Source organism: Chanodichthys erythropterus, chromosome 9 (genome assembly GCF_024489055.1).
Source record: "Chanodichthys erythropterus isolate Z2021 chromosome 9, ASM2448905v1, whole genome shotgun sequence".
Classification (NCBI taxonomy): Eukaryota; Metazoa; Chordata; class Actinopteri; order Cypriniformes; family Xenocyprididae; genus Chanodichthys; species Chanodichthys erythropterus.
The window spans coordinates 18,546,406-18,563,335 of NC_090229.1; the positions used below are offsets into that span (position 1 = coordinate 18,546,406).

At 35.9% G+C, this 16,930-nt stretch overlaps 1 protein-coding gene across 2 annotated transcripts; it reads left to right on the forward strand.

Moving 5' to 3' along the window:
* The first annotated feature begins 475 nt into the window (after positions 1–475).
* Positions 476–16,686, forward strand: ercc6l2 (excision repair cross-complementation group 6-like 2). Of its 2 annotated transcripts, XM_067393739.1 has the most exons (19): positions 476–641; positions 1,106–1,514; positions 1,606–1,716; positions 1,834–2,027; positions 3,155–3,316; positions 3,412–3,619; positions 3,731–3,988; positions 4,462–4,581; positions 6,342–6,413; positions 7,677–7,822; positions 7,945–8,040; positions 8,713–8,812; positions 9,025–9,177; positions 10,526–10,597; positions 11,143–11,872; positions 12,450–12,604; positions 13,163–13,335; positions 15,462–15,908; positions 16,010–16,133. In XM_067393739.1, the coding sequence occupies exons 2-19, from the start codon at positions 1,236–1,238 to the stop codon at positions 16,011–16,013; spliced, it is 3,480 nt and encodes a 1,159-aa protein (XP_067249840.1). In that variant the 5' UTR covers positions 476–641; positions 1,106–1,235; the 3' UTR covers positions 16,014–16,133. The 2 variants fall into 2 exon arrangements, with proteins under 2 accessions (XP_067249840.1, XP_067249839.1); XM_067393738.1 differs by having other exon boundaries at positions 15,462–16,686.
* The last annotated feature ends 244 nt before the right edge of the window (positions 16,687–16,930 follow it).

The window sequence follows — 16,930 nt, forward strand, 5'->3', positions numbered from 1 at the left end:
AAATATATGAATATAATTTTTATTTATTTTTATATACATAAAATACTTTTATATAGTTTTAGTTAGTTGCCAAGACAACATTTCTCTGTTTTTTTAAGTTTTAAGTTTAAGCTGTACATCTAATATATTTTATTTCGGCTAACATATATTTTATTTTTTTTTCCATTTAATTTATTTCAATTATTTTAATAATTTTAGTTTTATTTAACAAAAAACAACACTGATGTTAGCATTGGTGTAAACTGCCCTTTCAAGTGAAGATAGAAAAATGAACAGTTTAAATATATAGAGCTGAAATATAGGCTATTTGATCAGAGTTTATTAATTTAATCTTTAATTTATTACAATTATTAGCTTCGTTATTTTTAATTTAATTGAATTTAATAATTCATGTAGTTTCTCCCTTAGCGCTTGTACGGAAAGTGCTGCTCTCAACACACAGATAGGTAAATAAACGCGAATCTCTTCCTTGTGAAGCTGCATGCAGCATGTTGCTAAGTTGATGTGAACGAAATCAAAATACATTGGACATGCAGAGGAATACTTGTTTATCTCACAGTCAAGGCATTACAGGCACCAGAAACACATGATCATCCAAGAAACCAACGTTACATCGACACTAAAATGAATTCATGCTGATGGTAAGACTCAACTGACTTCCACTGTGTAACGAATGAACTTAGAATAGCATTTAAAGAGATCTCAACGCCAAAAAAATACTTAAATCAAAACAAATAAATATGAAATCAAATACATAATTTTAGTGACATTATACCTGTCTATTCACGAACATTATTATAGTGATTTGATTCGTGTCAGACTGCTGAGCTTAGTTAAAGGGATAGTGCACCCTCCAAAATTGAAAGGAAAAATGTTCTTCCTTTCTTTCCTTTTATCTTCCTTCACAAAAGAAGGTGTTGGGACGACAGTCTCTGTCCTCATTCACTGTCATTGAATGAAAAAGAAACATGCTGATGTTGATTTAAAATGATAATATTTTGGGCGGATATATACTTGAGCTTTACCTTTAGCCGTTCAGCAAAGTTCTCAATACCCAAATAATATGACTTGTATGGAATTTATTTATTTAGCCTCTGTTTTGCAGGTCAAACGTACAACTCCTACGCTGATCATCAAAATGATTTCATCATTTGTGCTGCTCCAAAGGAGAAGCCTGTCACAACTAAACAAGCCATTGTCTAGTTAGCACCTGTATTGATGTGGACTCTGTCTTGATGGAGATGGAGGAGGAAGGCTTATCTACTCGGGGCCGGAATGTCAGAACATCTAGTCCTCAGTTTGAGGATGAGCGGCCTCTCTTCCACAGTAACCAGACGCCTCCAGGTCCTTCTGAGCCATTTCTGCTGTCAGGAAGTGATGTAAAAGTTCCATACACCATCAATCGATATTTACGAGACTATCAGCGAGAGGGCATTAAATTCATCTATCATAGCTATGCCAAATCCAGAGGATGCATCTTGGGTGATGACATGGGTCTTGGAAAGACTGTTCAGGTAAATGCACGCAAATCTACATATTACAATGTATAGATAGTATAAAGCCAGTAAGGACTGCTCATTTTTCCCCTTTCCTTTGTTCTTTTAGGTCATCGGGTTCCTGGCTGCAGTTCTGCAGAAAACTGGTACATGGAAAGACGTTGAGAACAACAGGCCACAGTTTTTGCTGTCACAGAAGCCTTCAGAACAAGTTCAGAAGGTATCAGCTTTGTTATGCTTGTGAGATGTAATATTTCCTTACTGCATGATTTTCTTGTGCAATACTGCATTAAAAGCCCTTTAGTAGTTTTTTTGTGGTTTGTTTGTCTTATTTCAGGTTTTCCTCATTGTGGCTCCGCTCTCTGTCCTCTACAATTGGAAAGATGAGTTAGACACTTGGGGTCATTTTAGAGTTGTGGTGGTGCACGGTGTGAAGAAGGATGAAGAACTGGTGCGTGTGCAGAGAGGAAGATGTGAGATTGCTCTTACCACTTATGAGACCCTCAGAATCTGTTTGGACGAGTTTAACAGGTATATTGTTGATACTGAGTTCAGTTTGTGTTATTATTTTATGCAACATGTTTTATTTTGTAGTTTACTGTGTCATTATTTCATCATGTAAATATGCTGTTTGGGGGTCGGTAAGATTCTTAACCAAAGGTAGCATATTTACTAGGGGTGTAAAGATTCACTCGTTTTCTCGATGCATCGATTACAAATCCTGACGATGCATATGCATTGATCTTTAAAAATGTTTTTTGAATCGTGAATCGTTAATTTCGGTCGATAATCAATGTAAAATACTACGAATCTGATTAATCGTGATTCTATAGCGATTCAGTGCTTTAAAATATATAAACATTAAATTACAACATGCGTAAATTGATGGGAGACGTTGTGTACATCACTCAAGCACTCACAGCTCTCCTTCACAGACACGCGCTGCACTCTTTAGCGCCTTTCACTGGATTACGCTTGCGCTCCGTCCGTAGCCCTCACTGACACATTTTTGAGAAGTCCGCATTTGAGCTGTCCTCAGGATCACCATAAGGAAAATATTCTGTATAAAGAGAACAAAGAGGGATTTTCTTACTATTCCGTGAAGAAAAGTTAGTTTAGGATTGGTTGGGAAAGTGCATGATATTCTGAGGTAGTCTCTCCATGTAAGCTTTAGTATGTTGAATGTAATTTGTACATTCTAATATGCTGATTTGGTGCTTAAGAGACATTTCTTCTTATTATTAATGCATCAATGTTGAAGACAGTTGTGCTGCTTAATATATAACATGATACTTTTTTTCAGGATTTTAGATGAATAGAAAGTTCAAAAGAACAGCATTTATTTTTTAAATAAAAATATTTTTTAACATTATCAAAATTTCACCGTCACTTTGGATCACTTTAATGTGTCCTCGCAAATAAAAAAAAAATAAAAAAATCTTGCTGACCCACACTTTTGCATGGTATTATTCAGTTATATTGAGTATATTTTAAAATGGTTACTGGCCAAAATGATTATTTCTTATCATATTTCAACATTCGTAGTACAAAGTTCAGTTTTCAACATATTTCACTTTCTGCTTTTCTTTGTGATTATATCCAATTAATGGTGACTCATCTTTTTCTCATCACACAATATAATGTTCGATTTTGTACAGTATTGATTGGGCTGCTGTTATCGTTGATGAAGCTCACAAAATAAAGAACCACAGGTCCCAGATCACTCAGGCCATGAAGGAGATTAGATGTAAAGTGAGGCTTGGACTGACAGGAACAATCCTTCAGAACAACCTTGAGGAGCTGTGGTGTGTTATGGACTGGTGAGACCCTCAGACTTAGATGCTTTTGTAGACTGGGGTTTATAAAGTTGTATATTTTTGTCTTATGATAATGATAATTTCCTTTCATGTCATAGGGCCATTCCTGGATGCCTGGGTACTCTGGCAGGTTTTAAAAACAGGTTTTCAGACCCCATTGAGCAGGGGCAGAAGCACACTGTGACAAAAAGAGCTCTAGCAGAAGGCCGTAAAGCAGTCCAGGAACTTGCCAAAAAACTCTCTCACTGGTTCCTCAGGAGAACAAAGGCCCTTATCAGTGACCAGCTACCTAAGAAAGATGATCGAGTGAGTTAGTTCAAGTCAAGTCAAAGAAATCAACTGCTATAATATGAGTTCTCATAGTACAGGCATAGTACAGTACGGATCTGAACTCCTTCATGTCTTGTCCCTCTCCAGGTTGTCTATTGCTCACTCACAGACTTCCAGCGGACAGTGTACCGAGCAGTGCTGGACACAGATGATGTGACCCTGCTGTTGCAGAGCTCGGTGAAGTGTCACTGTGGTAGTGGCCGTCCACGGAAGAAGTGTTGCTACAAACTGAACGCAGATGGTGTGCCGGTCAGACACTTATACTTCAGTTATCTGGCTATACTGAGAAAGGTTGCCAATCATGTTGCACTACTGCAGTCCAAAGAAGGAACCAGCAAAAAACAGGTTAGTAATCGGGTGTAGTGGGAACAGTGAAGGATTGTTGTCAGATACACTACTGTTCAAAAGTTTGTGGTCTGTAAGATTTGTAATGTTTTTGAAAGAAGTCTCTAATGCTCACAAAAGCTGCATTTATTTAATCAAAAATACAGTAAAAATAATAATAGTGTGAAATATTATTACAATTCAAAACTGTTTTCTGTTTTAATATTCCTGTGATGGCAAAGCGGAGTTTTTCGGCATCATTACTCCAGTCTTCAGTGTCACGTGATCCTTCAGAAATCATTCTAATATGCTGATTTGCTGCTCAAAAAACATTTCTGATTATTATCAGTGTATATCTGTTCTAACAGATTTTTTTGATTGAATGTATCTTGCAGTAAATTTAGAATGGCTCAAATGGACTCTGTCCATCAAGAACAGATTGTCTTTATCATCATCATCCTCATTATGTTTCTGTAAATATTTTCCAACCACAGGAAAAATATGTGACAGCCATTTGCGAGCAAGTTTTTAAGAAATTTCCAGATTTCACAGAGAGGTGCAAACAAGCAGCCTTTGAAGCAATGTCTGACCCCATGTACAGCGGAAAAATGAAGGTGAGACATTTTTCCCAATTATCAGTTTTTATTTTTAACAATGCATTTTTATATTCGAAAATATTCCGTTCTCATTAAATCTAAATATTTAAAGGTGCCCTAGATTCAAAAATTGAATTTACTTTAAAATTGAGTTCAGTACATGGAAAAGACATACAGTGAGTCTCAAACTCCATTGTTTCCTCCTCCTTATATAAATCTCATTTGTTTAAAAGACCTCTGAAGAACAGGCGAGTCTCAACATAACACGGACTGTTACGTAACAGTCGGGGTGTATGCCCCCAATATTTGCATATGCCAGCCCATGTTCCCAACATTATGAAAGGCATTAGACAAGGGCAGAATGTCTGGATGTGCGCAGCTGAATCATCAGACTAGGTAAGCAAGCAAGAACAATAGCAAAAAATGGCAGATGGAGCAATAATAACTGACATGATTCATGATAACATGATATTTTTAGTGATATTTGTAAATTGTCTTTCTAAATGTTTCGTTAGCATGTTGCTAATGTACTGTTAAATGTGGTTAAAGTTACCATCGTTTCTTACTGTATTCACGGAGACAAGAGCCGTCGCTATTTTAATTTTGAACACAACATCATTCTTTATAAATCTCTCCAACAGTGTAGCATTAGCCGTTAGCCACGGAGCATAGCCTCAAATTCATTCAGAATCAATGTAAACATCAAAATAATCACTGTACTTACGCGATTAGACATGCTGCATGACGAACACTTTGTGATCCATTCTGAGGGTTATATTAGCTGTTTGAACTTTTTTAATGTTGTTTAAGGCAAGCGCGAGCTCCGGGGGCATGGAGCACGAGATTTAAAGGGCCACACACCCTGAATCGGCTCATTTCTAATGATGCCCCAAAATAGGCAGTTAAAAAAAATGAATTAAAAAAAAATCTATGGGGTATTTTGAGCTGAAATTTCAGACACATTCAGGGGACACCTTAGACTTATATTACATCTTTTAAAAAAAGTTCTAGGGGCACCTTTAATTTTGTTGTTATTTTCTCTACAAAAAGCTGAAAATGACATAATTATAATGTAACTCTATAACTTCATTTACACACTTTTGCTGACCTGCACATGATGGAAAAAAGATTGGTTTGTAGTTTTCAACACATACATTGTTTTAATTTTTCAAGACACAAAAAATAATGTATAAGATAAATATATCCCATTATCATTGTTGAACCCTGAGTGTAAAAGTATGTTTAGTTAAATATTACAGTTATTAGAACCAGGGGTGCCCACATCATCAAACAAACAGCCTAGAAAATTTGCCTCGCTACGATATCTTCATTTCCAGTCCATTCCGGATTTTTCCCTAGCAATATGGAGATTAATAAACCCTCTTGTGGCTAGCACTGGCCCTGAGCTGTCTTCCCTCAGAGGCTGTGGATACACTTCCTTGAGAAATAACAAGGACAGTATTTAACGTTTCTTCAGGCCTTCCTTTCAAAGGTTTCCCCCTCCCTTTAGCCGGAGCATCTTGAGGGTGCTGTTATTGGCAGATGCTGAGTTACTGGCATCCTCACAAGAATGGCGGCTGGTTTCTGAAACATCAGCAATAGAAAGAAAAGACACAGCCTGCTCTGTTAATCTCTACCCACTGGCCACTGACTGACGTGTTTTTTCTCATTACAATTTAAATGAAAAACTTTGTGTATTTTCTCGTTATGATAAGCAAGATGGTCTTTGCTTCCATCATCATTTTGAAAAGCGTGTCCTGTTTTTCTTCCTGTTTCAGGTTCTGCAAAAGCTACTAAATCACTTTATCGCGAAGAAAGACAAAGTTCTACTCTTCTCTCTTTCCACCAAGGTGAGGAGGTTATAAAAAGTTTGTGTATATGTTTATCACAATTTTTTATATTTTATATATATACAGTACAGTCCAAAAGTTTGGAACCACTAAGATTTTTAATGTTTTTAAAAGAAGTTTCGTCTGCTCACCAAGGCTACATTTATTAAAAATACAGTAAAAACAGTAATATTGTGAAATATTATTACAATTTAAAATAACTGTGTACTATTTAAATATATTTGACAAAGTAATTTATTCCTGTGATGCAAAGCTGAATTTTCAGCATCGTTACTCCAGTCTTCAGTGTCACATGATCCTTCAGAAATCATTCTAATATGCTGATTTGCTGCTCAATAAACATTTATGATTATTTTCAATGTTGAAAACAGTTGTGTACTTTTTTTTCAGGATTCCTTGATGAATAGAAAGTTCAAAAGAACAGCATTTATCTGAAATACAAAGCTTCTGTAGCATTATACACTACCGTTCAAAAGTTTGGGGTCAGTAAGAATTTTTATTTTTATTTTTTTGAAAATAAATTAAAGAAATTAATACTTTTATTCAGCAAGGATGTATTAAATCAATCAGAAGTGGCAGTAAAAACATTTATAATGTTACAAAAGATTAGATTTCAGATAAACACTGTTCTTTTGAACTTTCTATTCATCAATTAATCCTGAAAAAAAATATTGTACACAAATATTTTGTACAATTGTACACATTAAATGTTTCTTGAGCAGCAGATCAGCATATTAGAATGATTTCTGAAGGATCATGTGACACTGAAGACTGGAGTAATGATGCTGAAAATTCAGCTTTGCATCACAGGAATAAATTACTTTGTGAAATATATTCAAATAGAAAACAGTTATTTTAAATTGTAATAATATTTCACAATATTACTGTTTTTACTGTATTTTTAATTAAATAAATGTAGCCTTGGTGAGCAGACGAAACTTCTTTTAAAAACATTAAAAATCTTAGTGGTTCCAAACTTTTGGACTGTACTGTATATATATATTAGGGCTGTCAATAGATTAACATTTTTCTATTAATTGCACACCTTTGTTTACCATCTAATCTACTTAGACCTTAATATGTGGCCTTGTTAGGAGATGTTCAATGATATTCACTTCACCTGTGACTGGTCATAATGTTTTGGGTCATCAGTGTATATAATTGTTTTTAAATATGGAATTGCAATTTATTGTAATTGATTGACAGTCCTAATTTTATTAAACATGAATCAGGTTAAACAAACCTTTCGTTATACTTTCACAGCTGTTAGATGTTCTGGAAAGCTATTGTATGGCCGAGGGTCTGGAGTACCACAGACTAGATGGAAACACTAAGTCTAAGGACCGAGTTAGGATAGTGAGAGAGTTCAACAGCTCTCGAGACGTCAACCTGTGTCTTGTGTCTACTTTGTGAGTGTGGCACCAAAAGCTATTATGTTTCGTTATGCCTATTAATTATGAGATCTCCCAAAATTTACGACAACATGAAAGTCTGATTCACAATGACTTTGATCTTCATGTTTCTTCTGTAGAGCTGGTGGGCTTGGTCTCAACTTCATTGGAGCGAATGTTGTTGTGTTGTTTGATCCAACTTGGAATCCTGCCAATGATCTTCAGGCTATTGACAGGTGAGCAAACCTAGTTATGAAAGGAAATATTCATATAATTAGGTATTCGCATTTCACAGCAGCATGCCAAAATGATGGAAGACAGCATATTGAATATTGACAATCATTCTCAAAATTATTTACTACTAACGTTCAAAGGTTTGGATTTTTTCCGCAATCACGCACTAAACTGATCAAAAATGATAGTAAAGAAATGTATAATGTTACACACAAAAGATTCATATTTCAAATAAAAGCTGTTCTTTTGAACTGTTTATTTATTAAAGATGCCTGAAAAAAATGTTTCCACAAAACCATTAAGCAGCTGTTTTCTACATTGATAATAAATGTTTCTTGAGCATCAAATCAGCATATTAGAATGATTTCTGAAGGATCATGTGACACTGACTAGAGTAATGATGCTGAAAATTCAGCTTTGCCATCACAGGAATAAAATATATTAAAATATCGAATTTAAATTGTTAATTTTTCACAATATTACTGTTTTTACTGTATTTTATGATTGTATAATGAGTATAAGAGACTTCTTTCAAAAACATGAAAAAATCTTACAGACTCCAAACTTTTGAACAGTAGTTTACATTTTCAGGTTGTATGGAATTTATCAAGGTCCCAATAAGACTTGTGTGGACTCGTAAATCTTTTTAATTTTTTAATAATTTTAATTTACAGAGCGTATCGTATTGGCCAGTGCAGGGATGTGACGGTTTTTAGACTCATCTCTTTAGGAACGGTAGAGGAGATCATATACTTGCGCCAGATTTACAAACAGGTATGTTCATAAAAAATGGACATAATACATTTCAGCAAAGGTATATGAAGATACCATACTATACAGATACTATACAGTTTAACAGTCATTTGTTGTTGTGTGCAGTTGTAGTTTTAGCTCCCTCATCATTACATCTAAATATATATGCATACACTAAAATAATGTAAAATGTATTGAGATCTGTTTGTTTTCTCTTCTTTATTGCTTGACAGCAACTTCAGTCATCAGTGATTGGTAGGGAGAATGCTAGACGGTACTTTGAGGCTGTTCAGGGTACTGATGGCAAAGCAGGGGAGCTGTTTGGCACTCGAAACCTTTTCCGCCTGCAGACTGATGGCACTTGTCTTACCCATCGCATTCTCGAGGTAAAAAGGCAAAAACATTGCAGTTGGCACATTGTCTAACTAACAACTCACACACCCAGCGTCTAAGTCATGTGTGTATATATATGTAGAACAGCATTATTTTTTATTTAGTACTCTCCTGAGTAAGATATTTTACATAAAAGATGTTTACATATAATCCACAATACAAAAAAAAGCTGAATTTATTAAAATAACCCCATTCATAAGTATGTGAACCATTGGTTCTTAATACTGTGTGTGGTTACCTGATGATCTACAACCGTTTTTATGTTTTGTGTTGGTTGTTCATGAGTCTCTTGTTTGTCTTGAGCAGTTAAACTGAGCTCTGTTCTTCAGAAAAATTCTCCATGTCCCAAAAATTCTTACATCTTCCACCATCTTGTGCATATTTGAACCCTTTACAGCAGTGACTGAATGATTTTAAGATCTGTCTTTTCACACTGTGGACAATTGAGGGACTCAAACACAACTATTAAAAAAGGTTCAAACATTCACTGCTCCAGAAGGAAACATGATACATTAATAGACGGGGGGTGAAAACATTTGGAATTTGAAGATCAAGGTAAATTGTATTTAATTTGTCTTCTGTGAAACATAAAAGTATCTTCTGTTGCTTCTGAAGGGCAGTACTAAATGAAAAAAATGTATATTTAAACAAAATAAGAAAAATTTGGACATCTTCATCCTGTTCAAAAGTTTTCACCCCCCGACTCTCAATGCATCATGTTTCCTTCTGGAGCATCAGTGAATGTTTGAACCTTTTTTTAATAGTTGTGTTTGAGTCCCTCAGTTGTCCTCAGTGTGCAAAGACAGATGTCAAAATCATTCAGTCACTGCTGTAAAGGGTTCAAATATGCAAAAGATGGTGGAAAACTGAAGAATCTGCAGGACCTGGAGAATTTTTCTGAAGAACAGAGCTCAGTTTAACACAGTATTAAGAATCAGTGGTTCACATACTTATGAATGGGGTTATTTTAATAAATTCAGCTATTTATTTGTCTTGTGGATTATATGTAAACATCTTTTATGTAAAATATCTTACTTAGGAGAGTACTAAATAAAAAATAACATGCATTTTGTATTATCTCCCTTGTTTTGTTAAAATTATATATATATATATATTTGTTCAGTTTTCCAGTCTTGTGAAATCAATGTACATATTTAGGGCACATTGTGAATTTATAATTTAGAGGTTCTGATGAGCATGTGGAACCTATCTACAGGGTTTTACTGTCTGTAAGGGCCCAGCTGATCATACATATCCCTAATGACATCCCTTTAATGAACTGTTTATATGAAATGAATTCCTTCTCATTGACATGATGGGAATCGTGTATTTGGCTCACAGAGGGAGGGCCGAGTGGAGGTGGGGATCATGACAGCCAGAACTCAAGCACTGGACGAGAGGATGCAGGAGCCAGTGAGTACCCACCCTGTCACAGACCCGTGTCTGATATATTTCTCTTTCCCACCCATCCCTCCCCTCTTCTTTCCCATCATCTATCTGTTCCCACGGAATAACGGGCGAACACATGGTCGTAATCAACCCCCTCTGAAGCCCAATGGTGAAGACCACACAGAAACATACTATCTATACCACATTTATTTACTCAGCAGAGGCCTTATCTAATTGTTCTTCTGGAAAGAACCTCACACACTGAGTTTCTGAAGAGGATGGGCACTGACTGCAACGTCTCGGCTTGTTAAAGTCAGTGTTTTGCTGAAAACTGGATGTCGCTATCAAATTTAGATTGTTGTGAAGTACAAATTGATTTAAGTTTGATGTTTGAACAAAATTTCCAGATAAAAATGATCAAAAAACTACAACAACTGTTTTAAGAACTCACTAAATCGTTTGTGTCCTTAATTTTTATATTTTTACACTAATAATAAAAGAAATATTGATAGTTAAAAAACCAAAACATCTTCTTCATAAAACTAATGAACCATCTTGATTTACCTCAGGATCCCCGGTCAGCAGATGCTGCTACTGAGCAAACAGGTGGATCAGCAGGTGCTGGGTTTAAACCCGCTGGGGTGTTGGACTTCAGCAGTGCAAGTGAGGATGAAGATGCCTGCTGCTCCAGGCCCTCAGAAACACACACAGGAGAGCAGATGGGAGCTGGTACTACCTGTATTGGCAATATAGACCTGTATGGTGTGCTGCAGAGACAAATGGCTCAAAGAGGACAGCAGGAGATGGACAGTGATGAGGACTCTAGTAGCCATAGTCAGGATGAGGATAACTATGCAAAACCCACCATGAATAAGGGACAAGCATCTAAGACACAGGATCTGTCTAGTGAATCCAAGGAAGGAATGGAGGTAGTCACTGATGGTAAACAACAGAGAATATCAGAGGAGTCAGCAGACCTTGAGCTTCTTCCACCAAGATCACACAATGACAACAATTACAGCACAACTGGTGGCAAGAATCATTTGCACAAAAGGGTGAAGTTTGCAGATAAAATATCTGAAGATGATATTGGAAGTTTTTCTTCGTCAGATGATGAAGTGCCTCAGGAAGGCGTGAGATGTAAGAAGGGTATTTCTCCTCAGGAGAGTAGATCTGCTCACAGACGATCTTCTGGGATGGAGGACACTACTGAAAGATCTTTGGGCCGGAACGCATTAGGATCTGACAAAACCCAATCCAGAGATGAAGGAAACACCGGAACACTGGACTCATTATTAGGTATAACTTTATCTGGATTTAACATAATCTTGTTAATCCAATATCTTTATTGGTTTTTGACCAATTATCACAAACAGAATGTATAATTAAACAATCCAAAAATAGATTTAACCAAAAAAAAAAAAAACATGTTGGGTTTCCATGTTTTATGGGGTCCCTAAACCTTTTAGATTTACATTTTCAAAAAACATTTTACATTTTTAAATCATTCTGTATGATTTATAAGCTGTTTTCCTCATGGGGACCAAAATGTCCCCAAAAAGACAAGGATTTGGGATATTGCCATCTTTGTGGGGACATTTTGTCCACATAACGTAGGGTTTAGCAGGACCACAAACACAAAATAAAAATAAATAAATAACTGCACGCAACATTAATTTACAATAACTTAATAACAATTAATAACATTACAGTGCAATCAGATGTTGCTAAATGTAGTTTGTTTTACATTTTCAGTCCAGTCATTTTATTCATTTCATATACAGAGTTTTGACATTTTGAGAAGATTGAAGTCATCTTGAGTTTGTTCCAGTGCTCTTTGTTCTAATATACTTGAGCATTTTGACTTCTCTTACAGGTGGACTTCAGCACGTGACCTACACCCACTCGAATCAGAAGGTAGTGGGCTCCAGCAGAGCAGAAGACCGCCTGAGCCGCGCTGCCGTACGAGATGTGTTTGAACGCAACAAGCACTCGCAGATTCCTGCAAACCAGCTTCTGGATTCATCAGAGGTTCCTACAAGTTTTATATTTATGCACTGCACACCGAGCTCACTAAGAGTGTGTATTTGTGGTATTTTAGTGCAACTAACAACAGTATCTTCAATATTCAAATTTAAATATAATTTATTAACAAAAAATGTTGAACTACGTTCGAGCAACCAGTCGGTAACAAAACAGATTTTTTTTTTAGTCCTTAATTACACAAACCTTTTGCAGTCAGACATGCCTGAATGTAAAAGCTTTTTTAGTGAGTGAATCAAATGTTGATCCAGTAACTGCCCCAATTCATTTGTTGAAAGATTATTCAGACTGATTGAGACATAACTTTTTTTTTTAAAGAGTGATTCATTAAAAGAACAGGCTCTTTTTTGAGTGGAATCAAGGCAATTTAACTGAAAGATGTATTGTTTTCGCATCGTCTTTATCTCATTACATGAAATTCAGAGAGGAAAATCACAATTTCTGTTCAATCCAGAATTATTTGGGAGAGAATCACGATTTTTGGGGAAAGATTTGTTAAATAATTTTAAAGTTCAATTGTAACACTCTGTATTTATTGTGTAATAGACATCCACCCAGTCATCTGATCCCGTACTCGCAGATCACGACGATGGAGGTCAGACACCGCTAGCATATGGCAGACCTCACATGGAGCATCCGGTCACCCACACCATCAAAACCTCTTACCGCCAGAACAATGTCACTGTCATAGTGGGCGAAACACCCAGCAGCATGTGCAGGTAACACTATTCTCTGCTCCAGATCCCTTCACTTTTCTCCCCGCGCAAGATCCCATTAGCCGTCATCTCCACACAAAGCAAATAATTGTGTCAATTGAGTTAAAAACACAAACACTAGAACAGCAAGTCAGTGAGAGGAAATTCCTGGTAGCGCAGGGCTATGTGCCAGTTCTCCCCACAGCTATGGTGTGCTGCCCCCGCCTGGCCCCTGGGGCTGCAGGAGTGAGGGAAGACCACCCTGGAGCCCTCTCACCCACCCATTTCCCAAGTCTGGCCAAAGCCATGAGCAAAAACACCTCTTTATTCTGCTTTTCTCCTCAGTACAATCTCGCAAATGTACTGTTTGCTCATGTAATGGTGAAAACACACACACACAAGTATATATATTTTCTTTTTCTTGATGAACTGCTGTAATGGGATTCAACTCCACTCAGACACATACTTAAGGGTCTTGCTTCATAGATAGTTTTTGCTTTGAAACCACAAAGGGTGGCAACCATTAGAAGTTACGCCACAAGCAGCTTCTAAGCTCTTTCAGTTTCAAATTACTAAGTGGTTTTCCTTAAAGACCCTTACACTGAATTTTCAAGGTTGTTTTTTTTATGTTTTATAATGGGGCTTTTAAAATGTGGAAATTGGGGTTTGTCATTTAATTCGTCTTAAAGGCATAGATCACCTCAAAATAATGAAATTGCTGTCATAATTGATGTACTCCCCTGCATGTCAGTGCAAACCTGTATGACTTTCTTCTGCAGAACACAAATTAAGATATTTGAAAGAGTGTTCCATTTTATAGACAAAAAAGGGGGGGAATTTCTTAAAATATCTTCTTTTATGTTACACAGATGAATGAAAGTCATACAGGTTTGCAACAACATGAGGGTGAGTAACTGATGACAGACTTCTCATTTTTGGGTGAACTATCCCTTTAAGAGAGTGTTTCATGTCACGTGTTTTAGCATTAAGCAAATCCTCTGGTTCTTATTATGCTGTAACTTATGGGCTGTGGTCTTATGAGATAATATACAGACTGTCATAAACTTACTCCCTGCCTGTATTTTGCAATGCATGGAGTATAAAACGATCTCTTAGAATTGTAAAGTTCACTCAATTTTAAACTAAACTGCTTATTAATATTTCAACTTCCAAGTCGTGTGGTCTAACCAACTTGCAGAAACATTCAGAAAAAGAAGTCCCAAAACAAAACAGGAAATGATATATGTGGACCCCATATGAAGACCCTGCAGACCCTAATGACTGTGTGTCAAGGTCAATAAGTCTCTTAAAATTTAAAAGATAATTTGACCTTTTTTATGACAGAGATATAAAACATCTCATGGTGCAACTCCCCAAAAACGTGACGTTTTTTTCAAACCATATGAAACCAACATGGATACAAAGAGTACATCTTTAAGAACTTGTGTTTTAAACTAAAGTTTTTAAAGATTTTTACTTTTCTTATTTATTATTGACCTACACTCTAAAAAATGTTTGGTTAAAAACAACCCAAGTTGGGTTGAAAATGGACAAACCCAGCAATTGGGTTGTTTTAACCCAGTGGTTGGGTTAAATGTTTGCCCAACCTGCTGGGTAGTTTTATTTAACCCAACTACTGATTAAAATGACTATATGGCTGACTTAAAATGAATCCAAAATAGGTGAGGAATTAAAAATCAGACACATAATTACTAGAGGCAACAATAATAATCAAAAGGTGTACATTTATTAATAAGCAATTTAATAAATGTTTGTTTATTATTCATTATCTTATTAATAAATGCTCATTTATTAAACATATTAATACATGTTAATTTCCAGCATATTTTGGGTTCATCAAGCAAGTAATACAGTAATTTTTATACAACAGTTGAGTTAAATAAAACTACCCAGCACGTTGGGCAAACATTTAACCCAACCACTGGGTTAAAACAACCCAATTGCTGGGTTTGTCCATTTTCAACCCAACTTGGGTTGTTTTTAACCCAGCATTTTTTAGAGTGCAGTCTGAGTTACTATAATTTAGCCAAATCAACACACTTAAAGCTTTAAAAATCTAATTTTGTAGATAGCTGTATCACTATAAGATAATTTGATTTGTGTCATTAAAATAATATTTGGTCTCACAGACAGCAGTTGGAAGAAATGGCTCAGTTCTTTGGATTTGACTCTGTGCAAGACTTTGCAGAAGACATTCTGAAGAACAATTCAGCCCAGAGACTGAGCCGATTGCGGAGCTTTTACAGCCAGAAGAGCCCTAAACTCAAGAACATCACCGAAAAGACCTTTCCTAAACCCAACGTCGAGCCAAAGCCACTCACCTCACCGCCACCTTCTACATCCAGACAAAGAACTACCTCAAAAAGAGCCCACCCAAACTACCCTCTTAAACCTCAAGTTGAGGTACCAGCTCCTGAAGTTGAGGATCAAAGAAAACCATTAAAGAAAAAGAGAGTGGGTCAACCAGAATCCTCTGAGGTTCACGTTCAGTGCAGTACAGACCTCACAAACAACAAAATGAAGATGTCCTCCACAGACAAATACTCATCATCAAGTTCTGGACATCTTCCTCAAAGGTGCACTTCACCAGTAGAAGAAAGTAAAATCAATATTACTAGTTCCTCACAACCCTTCAAGAACAAGGAGTACACTTCACGGTCACCTTATGTCTCTACAGATGATGATGTTTCTTCAAACTCAACCCAGACCTGCAGCTCCTCCAAAATCACAGACCTTATAGGTGACACATCCATCCTGAACGATTTGTTCAAGTCAAAGAAGAAAACTGTAGACCAACCAAGGGATGTGAAAACATCTACATGCACACCAAGAGCAAAAAGTAAAGGAAAGGACTTCTGGGACATTTTGAATGAGGGGAATGAGGAGAGCATTAACAAACTCACAGACCTGACTGAGGTGGAGAAGATCTGTAACAGTGTTAGTGTCTCTGCAAAGTCTAGAAGTAATGAGAAAACAGAAAGCTTGCAACTTTGGAAAAAAAATGAGAAATTTCTCTGGAAACGCTAGTTTTAGGGTTCCTGTTTTTCTTCTTTTTTAAATGATTATTTGCAATGTTATGTTTTATTGCAAGAACAGGGTTTTTATTTATGTGCGTTTGTTTTTATTTGTTTTTAATGTTGAATTTATTTGAAAAAAAAATGTATTTTGGTTTTTCAGGACACCATATAATTGACTGGCAATTTATGTAATTATTATTTTTTAGCTTGTTTTTAATTGTATTAAAGTTCATGTTTTTATAGAAGGCACAAGGACGTAATTTAAATGGTTACTATAAAAGTGAAATGTAGATATTTGAAAACACTGATTACAAAAAATTATTACAATAAAATTACACTGACAAACGATGGTTCATTGGTGGCAGATTTTGTAAATTCAATAAACTAGGCATTGAATGTGTAATTTTAATATGTACATATTAAGATTAAAATATGATTTAAAATTCACACATAGTGAGAAAATCATTGTCTGTAAAGAGCATGTGGAGTAGTTAAATGTTGAATGTAAATTGGTAATTTTTAGTTTTTTTTAGTTTTTATTTATATCGGAATTGGAAACAGTGCAGCTTTTCCCCCCACTC

Bases quoted from the DNA above. Each gene is read 5' to 3' on its own strand.
- ercc6l2 (XM_067393738.1), top strand. From the start codon at position 1,236: ATGGAGATGGAGGAGGAAGGCTTATCTACTCGGGGCCGGAATGTCAGA. The intron at 7,823-7,944 runs GTGAGTGTGGCA...TTTCTTCTGTAG, and splicing joins CTGTGTCTTGTGTCTACTTT to AGCTGGTGGGCTTGGTCTCA. The intron at 11,873-12,449 runs GTATAACTTTAT...CTTCTCTTACAG, and splicing joins AACACTGGACTCATTATTAG to GTGGACTTCAGCACGTGACC.